Below are 18995 nucleotides of genomic sequence, written 5' to 3'. Positions count from 1 at the left end.
TTTATTAAGAAGAAAACCCACCCACAGGTTCTGCTGGTAACACTGTCTCAGAGGACTCCATCGCATCTTTTCTGCCCTGAAGTTCATCTTTAATGAGATACACTCTCAAACCGGTGCAGTTTATTTCTTAAAGAAAAACAACTGTCATGTGACAACGGAAGAAAACAGGATGGTCTCACTAATTAATATTTCCACAGTTCTTTAATATTATAAACATCACCATCAATGCACAGCGATATAGCGTCACATTTTTACATGTTTAAATTTTCCTGACGGTTTTCCCGTATGGAGTCAGGAGATGTTGCCAACTAAAATATGAAGTAACACATTACTTTGATTAAAAAAGCACTTAGAAACAGCATTATGTACAAAAATCACATGTCTACATTGCAGTCTTGGCTAGCTACATGCAAAAAAAAAAAAAAAAACACACACACAAAAAAACACATTAAGCTGAAAACTTGAGGTCTTCCATAATGGAAAATATTGATAGAGGGTTGAAGAATCTAAATACAAGATACTTTAAACCTTTTTACTCTTGGTAATTTGACACGTATGGACACAGATTCACCTAAAAAAAATTCCTTTTCATATAGTCAGAATGTTTTGTTACTGTAACTCATTTCATTAAGTGAAGAAGAAATATAAAGACAGAATGTATTGCAACATTTATTTTAATTATTACAGCTTAAAACATAATTCAGTCTCAAAAGACTAAAATATTTTTTTCTTACAGGAGTCATCCCCATTCTTTTATATTGCATAACAACATTTCTGTACACTTGTTTTTTAGAAAGCATTCAAATGGACAAATGATAAATGCATAAACACAAAAACAAAGAGTAGTGGCGAAGGGATGTTTTGAAATGAATATGTATGTTACTAGGTCCAAGCAAGCTGAATCGCAATGACAAACTTACGGAAAAACACCAGGGGGTGAATCAGCCATGACACATTCGGATATATCAGAGGGAAGCAGGGCATGTGCAGATGCAAGGTTAATGAATCTCCATGCAACAGCTACAGCTGATGTTTTTCCAGAGCTTGTTTAGACTTGCCTTTGTACTCAAAGAAAAAAAAAAAAAAACAGCTCTCCTCGTCGTTAAACCACTTTACATCTCAGCTGCCCGTGCGGCTACTGGACATGTAGGTGGGGAAGGAGGCGAGGTATTTTCTATTTATGGGTGTAGAAGAAAGAACTACCGGTTGAATGCGTCAGAAACAGCATGTTGCTGTGGAAATATACCGAGCAACAGGTTTGCAGAGTGAGCATGTCTGACAAAATGCTCTAGGGTTAGGTAACAATCATGGAGCGATCAAACAGCAGCTATTTAAACGGGAAATCTGTGGAAACATCTGTGGAACTTACATTTTCCTCCATCTCAAGTTGAGCCTTCCTGTGCACCTCGGAGATTTCTACCAGCACTGCACCTGCCAGACGAAAATAAATACACAGGTTAATGTCAGGAGGCTCGCTTTTCCTGCTTGCTTTTTTCATTCAGTCCTTCCTGCTTTATAACCTAAAACTTCTTTAATCTCGCTGTACAACCACAACAATGTACAGAATGTAAGGCAACAAAGTGAAATGAGTAACTTGTAGTTATAAAGAAATCTTATGCCAATGAGCCCAAAGGTGTAAGGGCTAATTATGTTTGACATCAAAGGAAAGGGATACCAGAAAAACTCAACCACCTGCTGGTAATGTAATCTAAAACAGCTTTGGAGTCAGGTTGGAGTCCCCCCGTTGTTGAAAGGGGTGCAGGTTGGAGTCCCCCCGTTGTTGAAAGGGGTGCAGGTTGGAGTCCCCCCGTTGTTGAAAGGGGTGCAGGTTGGAGTCTCCCCCGTTGTTTGAAAGGGGTGCAGGTTGGAGTCCCCCTCTCTTTATTTATTTATTTATTTTTTTGATGAGGTACCCATAAGGGCAGAACTTCGACTCAGCAGGAAATTTAATGTTTTTTGAATTTTGATTCAATGTTGCATGACTCTGTGTTTTTGTGTTTAATGATGTAAAGCACTTTGAAATGCCTTGCTGCTGAAATGTGCTATACAAATAAAATTTGATTGATTGATTGAAGGCAGCCTTCCTGCTGATTTGCGTCTGTTTTAACAATCCAGTCAGACCCTCTTTGGTCCTGGATAATATGGCCAACAGATTTAGAAAGTCTTTATCAAAGAGTCATGAGTTTAGCCGTTTCTGCACAGCAAGGGATTGCTGTAGGCATTACAAGAAGAAGAATAGTGAATCAATAAAGCTAAAGCATATACCGTAATCCCCGTTGACTAGAAAACTGTAGTTTGTTCTACTTTTGGTGAAATTAAGCTAAATGTCAAGTATATTCAGGGGTTTATTTCTTTATGCCTCTACAGGAAATCAAACAAGATTTATAACTACCACAAGACTATTTGGTTCACGCTTTTCTAATAGGTTTACAAACTGCTGTGCTAAACTATCCACACACCAAAGACACTTTCTTTTTTCTTGTGACGGCCACAAACTGCGAGGTAACAGAGATTTTACACAACAGACCAAAGCAAGTGTATAAATGTTTAAAGAAAAAAAAATAAATAAATTTTAGGACTGTTTATATAAAAACATCCAAAAACAGAGGAAAAGATTTTTTTGAAAAGACATCGCAATTTACTTGTGTACCACCAAATAAAATCAACGATGATCAATTCTATTTGAAACCAGTACATTTTAATACTAAAATTTATTTTTTGTATTTTTTGCAAAGGCCTCTGTAGTTTGTTAGAAAGAATTAGTGAAAAAAAAGAGAATATAATACAAAAGAAACAGCTTTTACTGTCCCACAAAGTAAAAGCTGGAACAGCAGCAGCAGAAATAATAAAGGTTTAATGTGACCCTGATGAGAAAACAATGAAACAGTTCTTGAAGCTATAGTTTCTGATTTACAGTGAACAAAATGACATTATTTCTATTTTTGGAAATCTAGATACATGCATTTCACTTTTACAATTCATTCCAAATTTCTTTCAAAAACATCTAGACTAGATTATAGTAGATTAAATCTAAGTGATTACACCTGCACTTCAATGCCTTGTTTGACTTCTAAGATTAACCTAGTTGATGCATCTTCTGTCATGTTTACAGCCCAGAGGTAAAATAACTAAAAAGCCAAAAAAAAAAAAAGCAATAAAAATTATTGGTTAGTAGGTCAAACATCAATGAGTTGGGGGGGAAAAACCTACTTTTATATTATTTAATAAGTTATGGAGTCTGGAACCTCACACTTTTTGGGGGAAAATTTTTAATTAGATGGCAGAATTTTCAAAAATGAACAGAACATTTTCCTCACTGTATACTTCAGCAACAGTATGTAGATGTAAACATGGTGCAATAACTGGGTAGATATTTTTTAAAAAAGCCCTTGAGAAAGAGACTGAGATCTAAGAAGTAGTAAATTATTTTAACTGAACAAAATGACAGAAAACCCAGAAACAAATGCACAATCCTTGACATCAATTGTATTTGCTGCCAGGTGAACAGATAACCATGAGCTGTAAATGCATCAGTATGTAAACAGTGCACTTCCTTTAGCTGTCAAACCACACCTACCCCGTTCCACCTTCCCTTATGGTGGGACTGGCTGTCAGAGTTCAGTCTGGTAGAAAAAAAAAGATTTTAAAAGAACAGGAGCTGACAGGAATGCAAAGGCTGTGTTAAGATGTTAGGTGAAGGGAGAAAAAGAGTGTTAAAGCAGTATATGTAGTAGGAATGAAAATTGTTAGGAAATGAGATGAGACAAATGTTAGAAAAGAACAGGAAAAGTCAATACCACATGACAGGTTTTGATGGATTAAAAGTAAACCAGCAATAAATCACTGCTAAAGCTAGAATACACCTGACATTAAAATTCTCCCAAAAAAATGTGAGCAGGTGCGGTTTTGAGTCAAATACCAGACAAACAGGTTTTTATGCACAGCACGAGAGTCTGTTGTCTGTTGTCCAAGTGATGAGCCGGAAATCTAAGCAGCGATCTGTCGGGAGATGCTTGAAATTACTCACGGCGTAGAAAAATGACTTGGTTTCAGCAACGTCACTGCCGCCGACAGCCTCATTCCAGAGGGCCCCACTCATATGTTTACTGTTGTCACGATCGGCACCAAACGTTGCCAGGAAACAGGTGTGCTCAAATCAGCGAGTTTGTGAGGGCGAAAAGTGTGTCATGATGACAGGGCGCCAAAAGCAACCCACCACCATTAGCTAACAAAAACATCAGAAAATACAGAGGGCGACAAACCCACACGGCTCAGACAGGTTTCCTGAAGGCTTGTTTGCCCAGGCAGTAAAAACAGGGCTTGACTTTGTGGAGCAGTTTGATAAAAATCTAGTTTCTCATGAATGAAGTGAACGAGTCGTTTGTTCAATAGAAAAAAAAAATCTAAAATGTGTCACAAAGTAATAATTCTTCCTCCTGGAAAGGGAATCTTTCCGTATGAGGTCATCGTTTTTAGCTAAACCAACAAGGCTCCATTTTTAAATACCGATAAAAACAGTTACACGATAAATGTAACTGGCACATTTTTAGCTTGAATTTAGTCTTTAGTTTTTTGCTTCCATGGGGAACATGTGAAGGAAGACACAAAGAAACAAGAAATTCAAGTAAGACAGATGCGTGGAGATAATCCTAATTCAGGAAACTGCTGCAAGAAAACTCTGTTCACATCTACAGAATAGTAACTGGAAAAGATTAAAGCAAGACAAGGAGGACAGCAAGGAAGAAACATAAAATCAAAATCTGAAGAAGCAGTCTTGTTTCACTTCCAGATGCAAAATCATAACAAAAAATAAAATAAAATGAAACATTCTTTCATAACTTTGGAAAATCTTAAGCAGGGCTCTCCATTTTCAGTTACTGAACTGCAACCTTTTCCTACTTTAGCCTCCGACATTATGCTACCATAATGTAGGATTAGTGTAATGCTTTAGACACACCTTTATGAAGGGTACCAATGTGTGCAAACAGCACTGTAGATGAAAAACCAGATAACACTCTAACAGGTAAAAACAACAATAACAAGTTTCCTTGGTTATAAATAAACTCCCTCCTTTCTTTCAGCTGATTTTGATGACACCAGTAGAATGTGAAAAGGGAAACTGTTCTTCTACCATTTCTGACTGTAGACAAAATAATCCTCACACCAGTGAAAGTCACGTGACACACCATGCAAACATGTTAGGATTATGTAAAAATGCACCAGGTACTATTTAAACATTGGGCATCATGTGTTTTTACTGAATGAGAATATTATCACACTTTTTGTCACAACTAGATGGAACTACAAACTGAAGTAATGAGGTAAAGCAGTGAGCTGAAAACTGATAAAAAAGAAAGAAGATCCCCTTGGAATGAAACTGAGCAGCAGTGTGGATAAAGTTAGCTTTGCATGGATAACAAGAGTGAAGCGTTTAACTAAAACTTTCAGTAAACTTAAAATTGTGATTTAGTGAAAACTGCGAGGGATTAAAAAGCTCAATCATTTCATTGTGGCCAAATGTTTGGTTTAAACTTTGAATTGAGTTTTGGCAGAAGTAGTTAGCCTTCAAAGAGCACAAAGTATTTGGTTAAATTGACAAGGCAATCCAATTCATTTGTAACTAAATATAAAACAACCCAACATCTACTGAATTTTGTAAGTGATGAACAGTTGAAAACTGAGTTGGTTGCCGAAGAACTACAACCAAATCCCAATTCATTTCTACATGAACCTAAACAACTTTCTGCTGCCTTGTGAGAGGTCAGATGATTATGCAAATGTTGGGTGTGACAAGAGTCGGAGGTAGACTAATTATAAGGAAGAAGGTAGCAGGATAAGGTGCAGAGGTCCTACAATTTCTTTCAAGAGTATCTGGTTTCTGGCGATGTGTCAGTGGAGCTCGGGTTTCTGACAGGGCAGCTGCTCTACATCCATGAGCAAGTTCCTAATGACAATGTAGACACTCTCTTATTTACATACATTACTGCTCTTAGGAGTCTGAAGACGTCACATCCACATCACAAAGCATCTGGTTTTACAGTCAGCAATCATTAGATGACATTCAACTCGGTGTTTATTCACCACCTTCCTAAATAATCCAAAATTAATGACAGACAGGAATGATCCATTATGGCAGAACAGTATGACTCTCTCTGTGGTCCTGGAGTTTATCCACACATAAAATGTGACTTTAACCCTTCAAATGTAAATAGTAAGCCAACCATGTGTTGATGATGCATATGGTAAATTATAAGATCTAAAACATAAAAGGTAAAGCTGCATATCTGAACATCCGATTACTAAATAAAACCTCTGTTTGTTATTTAGTTATGAATAGTGAGCAGTTTATGCCCCTTCAATCACAAACCATTACTATTCAAAGCATTAAAGAGAAATAATTTCAGCAGCTCTCAATAGCAACTTCTAATACAATTCTAGTGCAAGTCCAATAGAATGATTTACACTAAAGCTGAGAAGTAAGGCACACATACATGCTGCACTTTCTGAGAAATGACTAACTGAAGAAAACAGCTCGCCAGTAACCCTCCACCATCTTGGACTGCAGCTGTCGCTGCAATTCTTGTTCAACATCATGCCAAGTTTGGTGGAGTGACACATTAACCAATTCTAAAAATGCCAGAGGCAACAATTGGTGAGAAGTTGTGGACAATTCGAGTTAAAATTCAGCAGCTGACGCCAACAGGTGGTTTTCAATAAACATCCAAATATAAAACCACATAAACCATCTTTAAACCAGTGTTAAGATGCTAGCAACTACATCCAACCACTTTTGATATGAATATTTTTACCACTTGTGCTTTAACTAGCTGTTTTGGGGATTCATACTAACTTTTTTGTGCTAAATTAATAAATGTTTCTGTTTTGCACCAGACAGAATCTGGCAAACGCAGGAAATTATAGCAATGTTGTAGCATAAATACAGCAAGCAAGAACTGCAGCTATCCAGAAAAAAAAGCGGTCTACAAACCAAGTAACAGTATAAAGACGTTTTTTTTCTAACTATGCCAGGAAACAGAAGAGCAACAGGTGGCTCTTTCCAATGTGCTGCAGAATTTAATTAGCAGTTTAGCTCTAAAACCGCAAGGGACAAGAGAGGCATACAGTGGCTACATCAAAGCGTGTCACTAGTGACAGTGAGTTAGGATCCCAGTCGTGTCTGGCTGCATATCAGCCAGTGGGAAGGTGAAGCTTGGGAATTTGACCGGGAACAAATTGAAGACTAAACAAACTCTGTTTACTAATAAACCTTTCACACTCAGCCATAAACTTTAATATTAAGCATCACTCATCATGTGCTTTCACTGCAGTGCAGCTTCGCTTCTGCACTGGTGGCATTTGTCATAAATTTAGACTCATGTGTGTTCAAGCTTTTAACCGATACTATTCCTACCACGCCCCAGTAGGAAACTCTGTAAAATCTAGCACACACAAGACCTGAAATGTAAAATAAATAAATGAAAATACTTTAAATATTTGTCAATCTCTTAGCCAAAAATGTTCAAAGCAAGAGTTTCAAGACACTATGACAACTTTTTACTCAAAAAAAAAAAAAAAAAGTTGACAGCACAATTTTATGAACAATAAGGTGCCTGTAAAGTGGAACACATTTAAACACAAATTCAGTAAAAACACCTTGAACACTGATTTTCCTCTGCATACACTCAGAAGCCTGACTTTAATTAACCAAGAGGCTCCACATGTGGTGTGTGTGTGTGTACCACGTCTCCAACATTGTGCGTTCGCTGCTTTTTCTTTGACTTCTGCAACCTAAGCAAAGAAGCTAATGGAGGATGGGAGACGCTCTACTCCCCTCCACAACAATCAAAGGGGTCTGTGAGCAGCATCTCGCAAACAGAATGACTCTGCACAACCATGGAACTTCCTCATGCATTTTTAGCGGCAAGCAGACACAAGCATCTATGGATTTATTTTCTTCTCAATTGCAAATTTAAAAATGCTCTTCTTGTTTTTTGTTTTTGTCAATATGGCCGCCCGACGCAAAATCCAGACTATCCAGAAAGTTGTTGGTGAAAACACAGGCAAATCGGAAACCAAATTTAAGGCATATAATCATACTGGCCACAAAGGCCACATCTCTTCCCACTCCACAAACGTGCAAATTTGGACTTTCCAAGGGAGAACCCAACATCGACATTGAAAAATGAAAAAGCTATATTCTATGATGAGGAAAAAACAAACAAACAAAAACAAAAAAAAACAACATTGACTTTTTTCTTTAGCCTTCCAACATTTCATGTATAACAAGAAGACCCCACTGAAGAAGCTTTAGGCACAGAAATAACCAAGTCTGGTTTGTGTAGGGTTGTCATCTGTGCAGTGATCACTGGGTATTTCAACAAGAAGATGCTGCAGCTAATCAGTGAAAATGTTTTGTGTTTGATGGCAAAGGAGATTTACAAAAAGCTAAAGTTTCAGGCTATTAAATCCAGTCACTTTCACCATTTGAAGCACTGTTGCAACAGATCTACTGGAAACACTTCCATCGCGCATGTCTCCTGTTATGAGGCTATGGTTTTAAACTCATCTCCTCTCTTTTTGACATAAAAATTCAGAAACAAATTTTGCCTGTTAAGGATTTGAAAGATCCTTAAAAGAACTGCAATAAAACAGAGAGTCAGAGATAGAGAGATATAGATAGAGAAAGATCTTCACTGTGTAAAGATTTTCCCCGCTAATCCCAGAGGAGAGCAACGTAGAAACTTACCCAAATCTTTGGAGACAGGAGATCCAGCAGCGTTCTCTCCAATCTTAGACAGTGCATCAAAATACATCTTTCCTGCCATGGACATAGCTGGGGAAATGATAAAAATGTTAGTGGTTGAAGGCTACAGAAAAGATGTAGATGTATTGCATTTTCTTAAATCAAATCCCCAATAGTTTATCAGTGTACCAGAAAATGCAGTAAAAAAAGCAAAAACCAGCAACTCACCATTAACAGACTTCTCATAGCTCTTTCCCAGGTTCACCAGGTTCCTAAGGCCTGGGTTGAACTGTTCCATCACATTCTGCAAGAAGACAGGAAGACAGTGACCATAAGAAAGAAAGTGTCATTATACAGGAGCAACAGGAGATGGAAATTAAGAAGCTCATACAAAAATACGTTTTTGAATGCAGATCCAGGTTTTTATTTGGCAAGGCCGTTAAATATCTTGTATCTTGCAATTTTATGTTGGTCCAGATGCAGCAAAGTAATCATGTCTGGATCAGCCCAACTTGTTCAGATTAGGTGTCTCATTATTAAGTATCAAAATAAGCATAGTCATATCTAATTATATTGCAAACTAGATATGTGTCCGATTAAGAAGTCGCGTAACGTGACCAAAGGATTAACTGGTTTTAGCAAAGTTTGAAAAGCTAGATGGCTGCAAGGATGAATGGGTGGAGATAATAATAGCAAGATGATTGGACAGATGAATGGACTAGATGAATGTACTGATCTATAGATATCTGGGTGCACAATAGTGGATATTGGATCATAGTTATTGCAATATCAATAGGAGGAACACTGACATCATGTAGAACTAACCGGATGCAATATGTGGTAGGTTATTATAGTTGAAAAGCAAATGAATCATAACAATAATGTGCATGTCCTGTTTAAATGACATTCCTAGTTTTGGCCCTCAATGCCAAAACTAGATCCATACAATCAGTGGCGAGATGCTGTACCTCACTGAGTGGTGGGGGCGTTATAACGGAGGGAAAGGAGAAAAGAGCCAGGAGGAAACTGTGGGTCAATCGTAATTATTATCACCAACATACTATTCAACACAATTAGCTATTTTCTTGATGGCGTGCAGCCCAAATTACCAGTTTGTGGGAGAATAAATGTACTGTTCTATGAATGGATGGATGTTAAATAGATTCACACACTACTAGTAAACAGTATCCCAAATATTTTGTGTTAAAATACTCATTTGAAATTTATTTCAGTTCAGTTCACCTCTATAGCACCAAATAGATATCATTTTAAGGCACCTACCATAAATGAAATGCTGGTTTAGCTGTAAACCCATGTCTACAAATGATCCAACCTCAGTTAAGCCCAGCAAGTCACCCACTGCAATCAATGTTTCATGAGTCATGTAATGATCACCCAATTCAGATTCACGCCTTAAAGTCAGGAAATGACATTTAAGATAAAAATGCATCACTCAGATTATGAAAAACGTGAGGGATTATAGAAGCCACAATCTAATTTATGAGCTTTTTATAATTATGCTTTTAACTTTCTAACATCAGTTAAATGAAAGATAAGCTGTTACTCTGAGAAACTTTTGACATGTTGCGAAATGTGTGAACCTTCACTTAATTTCACAGCAAAACCATATAATTTCAATACCCGTTATGAGAACTTTGTTACCATTAACTGTGAACGAGAGGTGATGGCTGCTGAGGAGCTCGCTGTATAATCTTACCACACAAAACGCACAGGCACCTAAATTATTAAACCTGGAGTCTTTCCCCTGTATTTCACCACTTCAATGAGCTGCGGGGGCTGTCCTAACAAGAGGCCAGGCAAGTAAAAGCTGTTCAAAAGGACTGAAGACTTATAAGAAAAGCCTCGAGTCTGCGCCCCCCCTTCGCTCCAGCTCTTTATAGTCCTTCACTTGGCTACCTGTGGAGAGTCGCATGCAGAGTGCAAGAACTGGCAACTGTTAATGGGCTTTTTTATGCCAATCTCGTACCTTTATTATTATTCTAAAGCCTTTTTTTTTTAAAATGGATGCAATAACAATCTTTAAAGAAAATACGTTTAAGAGGAATTCTATATGAACAACTTTATGCTTAATGGTTGCACTGCAAATCCCCAGTCAACATGTGTATGCGAGTTTTGCTCACAGTATGGAACCCAATTGAGCTGACAAAATGCATAGTGGCCACTTTACGAAGCTCTTTTCTCGACCCAGTATTAAGAAAAGCTGCTTACATCAAGCAACATATTTAGGCCTCATTGTACTCAAGGCGTTCTGTGTCAAACTTCCAATCCAAATTAATTAAAACGACAACTGTAAAGTTTGTTTATTTCAACGATTTAATTCTCAAAGTGACACATAAGATATGGATTTGTTAGGCAATTAATTTGTGATGACTTTTGTAGCCCACGGCCTATAAGTACTTCTGTGTGTGGTGGCTGGTAAAGCATTTACCCCAGCCACAGCATCACACCTCAGGAAACTCCCCTAACATCTTGTATGGGCTTTGCTGCATAATCCTATAGCTAACTCAACTTTTTTCTGCCACACTTCTTCCTTTCACTAAATTTTCCATTAAAGTGTTAGGACACATCACAACCTATTCAGCTCTTTTGTTGCTTTTTGTGTTAGTCATTATCTGCTGAGCAAACATTGGTTTTTTATTCAAATTTTTTGGGTTGTGTCATAACATTACACTTTGCTGACTAAGTTTTTTGTAATAGAGTTACACTCTAAAACTGTGTCTTTGTGTATGTGTTACATTTATTATTTTTTTTTTTTGAAGAAACCATTTTACCTCTATTTTATACAAAATAATTTCTTAGGATAACTTCAATAAATACAATACGTTTTCAATTACACACTAATTTATTTAGATGAGTCCACACAAACAAGTTATATGTAGATCCAAAATGAATCAATTGTCGGAGCCACATGTTGGCCGAGATAAGGATGATACTTTAAAGCAACTCTTTTCTAAGGAAACAATACAAACGGGGTGGAGCCAGCTCCTCAAAACCAGTGATTCAACTCTCCAAAAACCAGCTTTCTGAACTCAGGCAAAACCTGTTGGAAAAACTCTTTAGAAGCGTCTAAATACTGTAAGTTAAAAAATGCAGAGATAAACAGGCTGCTAAGGGAGCTAAGAATATTTGAAAATGTACATAATGCTACTTAACAGATCTTTTAACAATTTATCTTAATCTATACAAGTTCCAGTAGGGGGAAGAAAAAAAAACTCTTTCCATGTTCAATTTGCTTTTAAAATGAGCAATACACTTTTAATTAGTTAACACCTGTTCAGCTTTGCTGTGCTCCATGTCTGTTTAAGTATGGAGGAATTTTCTCCCCCGTGGTCGCACCTGTTGTCTTCCCAGCTTCCCATCTAAACCAGCAGCCATACCTTGTATGTACTTTCGGCGAGCTTGTTCGCCTCATCCACCTTGTTCGACATCTTTATCCTCCTCTCGACGCCCGGATAGATGAAAAAAAAAAAACAGAGGTTTTCCTCGAATTTATTTCTCAGACGCTACACCAACGCGAGCCAAAAAAGGAAAGAAGGAATCCCAGGAGGAGAAGTGACCAAAACCTACGGATGTATAAAATCCCTCATAGCCCACAGGAAACGCCGGACGCACACATGGCGACAAAAATAAGACAAAACCCGTCTTCAGTGGGAGAAAAGTGCAATTTTTCTGTCGTTACCACTGCTGCTCGGTACTAAAAGGCTGAGCTGTCAAACTTGTTGTAGGTGGTTAGTTCACAGAAGGGGAGGAGACCTGCGGAGGGAGGTATTATTAGCCTATTTTAACCCTTAACTGTTTTTGTAAGAATCTTATGAAACTTCATAATGATTATTTATTGCCACAATGTCAGATAGCATTTTAACTTTTTACTGGAAAATGCTTCTTGATTTCATAATAAACCCATGTCACTTTAAAATTTCGGGGGGAGGTTTGAATTTATTTATTTATTATTATTTTACCCTCGTCGTATTTTATGTAATTTTAGTTTGAAACGCGGTTCAAACCATCGTAGAAATATTTTTGACTGATTTCCACACCTTTAGTTGATCTTACAATTTTGCTCAATCATCTGTTTAACGATTAGCTAAAGATTTAGTATTGCTAGCCTTAGCTTCATTTGTAGCATTTTTGTTTGCTTTCGATACATTTTTGTATCCATTGTTTGCATATAGCTTTACCTATCTGACGGGCTGCACAGAAGTAGAAAATAGATAAACTATGGGCCACGGGCGCCCCCTTGAGGCAGGTTGCACATACATAGACACCAATGGTGGATATGAAGTGCCCTCCAAAAGTAGTTAAACCCTTTTCATGTTTACAACTACATTTTTGTTACTAGATTTTTTTTTTTGTCAAATCTTAAAAGTCTGCCGTCCATATTCATTGCAATTGCACAACAACTAAAGGCACCACCTAAGAGTTTCCCACTTAATAACTTCATTTCAGCTATTGACAAGTTATTCAACATGATCAGATCGTGAGTGGCTGCTCCTTTCTAAAACTGCTATGGTGTAAAGCAAATCTCGTTGTTCTGGAGAGGATGTTAAACCAAAAGGGTCATATTATTGGCATGCTTCAAGAAATGTTAAATGTCTTCACAAAAACCGTAAGGTTTGTGAGGAGTCATTTTTTGCAAAAGAAATGTGGTCAGATAAAAACAATGAATGATTGTATGACGTGAATCTTGAATAACTTAAAAGGTTTGGTGAAATAAAAAAAATAATAAAAAACACCATGGATATAAACAAAAGTGAGAGTGTTCTGCATTCACAATACCAAGAAAACTTAAGGGATTAGGCCTAAAGAGCCACTGATCAGAGAGGTTAATTGGAAATAGGTTTCAGTTTCCTCAGGAGCATAAAAACTGGACTTTGGAGCAATGGCAGAAGGTCATGCTGTCTGATGAGTTTAGACTTACAGCAATGCAGAGAGACTGACACATCAGGGTAAGAAGAGAGGCAGATGAAATGATGCTTCTGCCTATTTTACAAGCCTGTGGTAGTAATGGTATTAAATGGGGTTTGATGATATTGGTTAAGCAACATTATGTGCCCAAAGATTGAGCCTGAGAATAACCTGGTGAATGACCAGGTTATTCCAACAGTGATTTTTTTTTCTTTACTATTGCTTTTTTGTTATTTTCCCCAGGATGTAAATCAAGAAGGTTTGTTGGATTTGCTGATCAAAATATAATGATCTACCACTAGATGTCCCTCACAGTCAAGTCAAGACAGGTTTCATAACCGATTGATTTTTTTTTTAACCAATTCTTTACATGGGTTTTCTTTTATATATATATATATATATATATATATATATATATATATATATATATATATATATATATATATATATATATATATATAGAGAGAGAGAGAGAGAGAGAGAGAGAGAGAGAGAGAGAGAGAGGCACATTGCCTGTGTTGCTGTCATTCAGATAAACTTAGTATTATGACACTGTAATGCCAACAGTTTCAGTAAATCCCCCATTAGACCATCCTAAATTAACATAAACTGTATCCGAGCATTCAACAAATCAAACACCAAGGATTTGTAAATATCATGTGTTGCAACTGTGAGAGCAAATATGCCAAGGCCTTACTTTGTAAATGTCATTGCGGTTTAAAACTTTGGAAAGCGCTCGGCTGCCGTCGGGGGGCTTGCCGAAGCAGCTGAATGCAAAATGAGACTGTACCCTGAGGCTCTGAATGTCTAGTGCTGCTCCCCCAGCTTTCAAAATGCTGCTAAGTGGCACACACAGAGTAATTAGTCTCTAAAGCTCCAACGCTAGTGTTAGGCCTAAGTTTCTTTTCCTCTCTTATTGGTATCCTTTGCATTGTGTCTGTCTTGACGACCTCCCACCGGGTTGATGTAAATCGATACAAAAGGAATGTAAAGCTAAGAGGAAAAAAAGGAAAAAGCATTTATAACCAGTTGCATCTCTCAAGGACAAAGAAAAAAAAAATTCACAGATACAAGCTATGTTGTCATTCAGCTTGATTTGGTCAATCTGTATATAAGATCTCAGGGGATGTAACTCATTAAATTGATTGCAACGTTTAATGAGAGTTGGAATTCATGTAAATCAATTGAAGTATGCTGCCTTGAAAAGTATTTACCACACAAATAGCGAAGTAGATAGTAAACATAAACAGAAAATGGCTGTGGGGATAATTTTCTTTAACAAAGAAAGGAAAGCTGGTTGGAAGAAAGAATATTTGAGACTGAAAAGCAGTTGATAAAGTTGAGGTTCAGCTTCCAACAAGAAGCACAGTCATATAGTCAGAGTGACAGTGGAAAGTTAAGACTGATAATAATAAAAAAAATCACTGCACAAAACCAAACCTACAACCTTTTCATTACAAGGTGAATACTCTTTTTACTACCCCACAGTCAAAAAGTGACAGCTCCAGATGTTTCCCTTTTGTCTCAGCTGTCCAGAGGATACTATCCCATAAAGAAATCAGGGTGTTTCAACAAGGCTTTTGATATATTCCAGTCTGGATTTCTTGTATTTTCAATAGTTGGGCTTGATAACCACTATTCTTAGGTTATCAATGTATGTTTGAGTTTATATTGGCTCTTCCTAGAGAATGATCCTCATGTTTTTGTTGTGTTTTAAACAAACATCAGCGTGCTTAATGCATAATGGTTGCTGTTTAGCACTTTATTTCTTTGTAAAATGTTGACAACTAAATCCTCTGAGAAGCAGCTTTTCTTCCCAGTCAGAGAATGGACTTTGACTATTTGTTCAACCAGAATGAGAACATTTATATTACCAGCATTAACTGATTAGCAAAAAAACAAAAAAACAAAGAAGAAGAAGGTGTCACCATACTGAAAGAAAATATCCTATCCCATCCCCAAGTCTTATTTGTTTTTGTTTTTTTGTTTTTTTTCCCCCCAGCTTTTTCTTGTATTGGTCTGTGCTCTCTGCTAATGTTTCCCGTCATTTATAGCCACTATTGTGAATGTGCTCTGAGGGACAGCTCCTCATCTGTTGTGACTAAACACCTAAGTGCACGAACGGATTCAATAGAGCCTGCTTATGCTCTGCCAGCAAGGCCACCTCCTTTTCACACACACCATATTTTTTTCACAGCAGCGTTTTCAGAGAAGCAGTGAACAGACAATGGGAATAGTTAAAAAAAAAAAAATGCTTTCCGCCCTTGAAGATGGCAAATGAGTTTACCTTTTGCAATACAGAGAATGTAATCACCTTTGCCTGCGTATTTATTGCAGCCGTAATTCTCAGAAACTCTTTGTGTCTCAAGTTATTGACGTCAGTCACGCTGATCTTTAAATAGTGCAAGGACAGGATGAAACTGTGCAAGGCAAAGACACAAAACACCTCATTATACTCATCAGTTTCAACCAACACCACAGCCTGGTGTGCAAAAAAAACCCCTTCTATTTCCAAAGGGTTGCTACGTTGGAGCTCATTATTTTTTCAAGTAAAATCATAAATCTAGTCTCTGTCAGCTGGGACAGTGTGATGACCCAGGGCTAAAACTCTTGTTGTCTATATTTGCAGACAATGAGCTTGCTGCTCCATGTAGCCTACACTAGTTGATATTAAACAGAAAGAATAAACTGTTGCAAATGTCAAAATAAAACAAACAAAAAAAAAAATGATAAAAAGATAAACATATTACCACATGAACAGCCTTCCTTCAGCTGTGCTGTTCAGGGGCAACTTCCTGGAATCAAAGTTTGTTCCAGGGCATAAAATCCTTCGGCATCAATCTGAAACTAAAATGAAACTTTGGAATTATTAGAAGAAGGTGGTTTCAAAGGTTAACACAGACTTAATGTCCGTTCCCTCATTCCTCTTTGACAGAAGCATGTGTCTGAACTCATTTTCGTCCGGAACTGACAAGAGGTAAAGTATAAATTTTTATGCTCACGAGGAGAAACCTCTGCTTCTCAAAAGCGCTGAGTCATCTGTCCAGGTATCCTTCAGTTTTATACTTAGATACTGCAGAAAAATGATCTGATGCAAAGCATGCTGCGGGAAGCAAATTAGTTACTGGAAGCTTTCTGTTACATGATGTACTTTCTGAGCTTCAAGGTTGTTATATAGTTAGCACTGTTCTCTTGCAGAACAAAGGTTCTGGGTTCAAATCTGAGCGACTGAGGGGCGATTGCACATTCACTCTGTGCATGTAAGGCTTTTCCTCACCTTCTTTCTATCACCCTCAGACTTAGATTAATTATTGACTGTGATGGACTGTAAAGAACTTTCAGTAGCATGATCCACCCATTGTCTATACCTGTTTGTCCTTGCAGATATGTAACAAAAAATGCCAGAGATGATGGAACAGTTTGTAGCTCTATTGCCTTGCAGCAAGAAGGTCCTGGAGTCGAATCATGGCCTAGGGTCTTTCTGCATTGAGTTTTTAATCTCTCCCCATGCATGCCTGCTTTTGAAATTGTTTGTCCTCCTGTTGTATATGGCAACAACATCTGGCTCGCTCCAAATGACCACTACAGATATGCATCAGACAATGAGATTAAGACTTGACACACTGCACAATCATAGATGAAAAACGGTATTGTTTTTAGCTGTGGCAAAATCCAAAAGATACGGAGGTTTCAGTGCAGAAATAAATAGTTTGGCTGTCGTGGTGTCAGGAGAGCTGGACTATGAAGAGAGGAAGCGAGGAGGAGAGAGAGACAACAGCTGATGAAAAACTCATGTCTGGCCAAAACTGCACAGTAACCACACATGTGACGCTGTAAGCAGCTGCACTTGAAGGTTTGTCCAGAAAATTCCTGACATTAATCGATATTTGTCATCTGCGGTCAGGGAAGAGCTCAAGTGGTTGTTGCACCGAATGATGACAGACTTCTGATTTCTGCCAACAATCAGTGAGTGACTTTCTTTTGATTTCTGCAACAACTTTGTTTAAAAAAAAAAAAAAAAAACCTGATAAGCAGGCTAAAAAGCAAAAGTTTTCACACATTTGAACAAAACATGTGGTTCCAGTTAAAGTCCCACTGGAATTTAACAAACATTTATACATTTGTGATGTAAAGGCTTTTTAGTAATGTCAAATGTTCATGACACCAAAATGCTACGTTTAAGATCTGTGACGTGCTATATTCATTCAACAAGAAGTCTGATCAATTTAGATGATATTTCTAGGTAGGTTTCTAACACATATGCACAATCACAGATAGGACACAATGTAAAAAAAAAAAAAAGAAAAAAAAAAGAAAATGTATTTACAAAGATAAGAAAAACAGTGCAAAGGGCTTGGGCTCTTGGGTTCTGGAACCAGAGATCCAAGTTGTGCAGAGATCTGCAGGAGTCGTGTCCAAATGTGCACAGGACTATTGGCGACCTCTGAGCAGTGGAGAGGTTGGGGAGCCGACATGCAGGTGGATGTGGAGCTGTTGTGGCGGATAGAGGAGGAAGGTGTCCAAAGGAGTAGGGTAAATCATCAGGCATCAAAAAATTGTCCAACAGCTTCTTGGTGATTAGATAATTGCAGGCAGCAAAAGATCCACCCGTACAGTGCAACACGCACAAAGCATACGACACACAACCCGGATCCTGATAAGAAAAGTAAAATATAAACTTGAAAAAAATGACACTGGCAATTTTGTTCAAAAAATTGGTAATTTTGTTCAAAACAACTGTAAAATGTACCCAGTTTAAAAGCTGAAATGTGAAATTATTCTGCTGTACTGAAGGGGAAAAAAAAAAGTAATTTCAAGACATTTCCAAAATGATTTTGCAGGAAAGAACCATAACAAATCAAATATAGGATTAAAAAGGTCTGGGATCTTGAGGGATACGCGGCAGCGACTTCCTGCTCTGGGTAATATTGTGATCAGCAGTGTGTGAAAATGTAATAACAGTCAGAATATCAAGAGCCACACATCTCACAAATCAGCTATGTCAGTTGAAACTAAGGTCTCCAGTCATACGGGCCTCTTTCTGCTTCACCACGAAACATTTACTCAACAGCAGCAACGACGTTTCGTTATACTTCATATCTTTGTTTGAGACAATTTCAACATTTGGACATGGGGTTTATTTAGGCTAATGCGTGAACTGCAATCCCGTGTCCAGACGGTGAATGCAATCAGTAAATGCCATCAAGTGTACGCCCCGATTAGTTGTGATTAATACCAAACAATGTGTCAGTAAACAGGCCACGGAGTCGTGATTGCGACAGTGACAAATGCATCACCTTCTGTCAAAACTGCAGAAGAGTTTCAG

The 18995-nt window shown here is 37.7% G+C and overlaps 1 protein-coding gene across 3 annotated transcripts in view; it reads right to left on the bottom strand.

Moving 5' to 3' along the window:
- LOC106938362 (brain-specific angiogenesis inhibitor 1-associated protein 2-like protein 1) overlaps positions 1-12519 on the bottom strand; it is a 36225-nt gene extending 23706 nt beyond the window's left edge. For 2 of the 3 annotated variants that reach the window (XR_001422605.1, XM_015020395.1), the window contains exons 1-4: positions 12142-12519; positions 8972-9047; positions 8747-8833; positions 1370-1431 (exon numbers count right to left, since the gene is read on the bottom strand). Coding sequence is in view for 2 of the 3 variants with exons in the window: in XM_015020395.1 (XP_014875881.1) it covers positions 1370-1431; positions 8747-8833; positions 8972-9047; positions 12142-12192 (276 nt within the window). In the remaining variant the exon portion in view is untranslated. The remainder of the gene's footprint in view (positions 1-1369; positions 1432-8746; positions 8834-8971; positions 9048-12141) is intronic. The other variant, XM_015020394.1, reaches the window with a different exon arrangement.
- Positions 12520-18995: the final 6476 nt, after the last annotated feature.

This window comes from Poecilia latipinna, unplaced genomic scaffold (genome assembly GCF_001443285.1).
Source record: "Poecilia latipinna isolate Pla-1442-1.1 unplaced genomic scaffold, P_latipinna-1.0 Scaffold2577, whole genome shotgun sequence".
NCBI classification, from domain to species: domain Eukaryota; kingdom Metazoa; phylum Chordata; class Actinopteri; order Cyprinodontiformes; family Poeciliidae; genus Poecilia; species Poecilia latipinna.
This window is presented reverse-complemented; position numbering and strand designations above follow the sequence as displayed.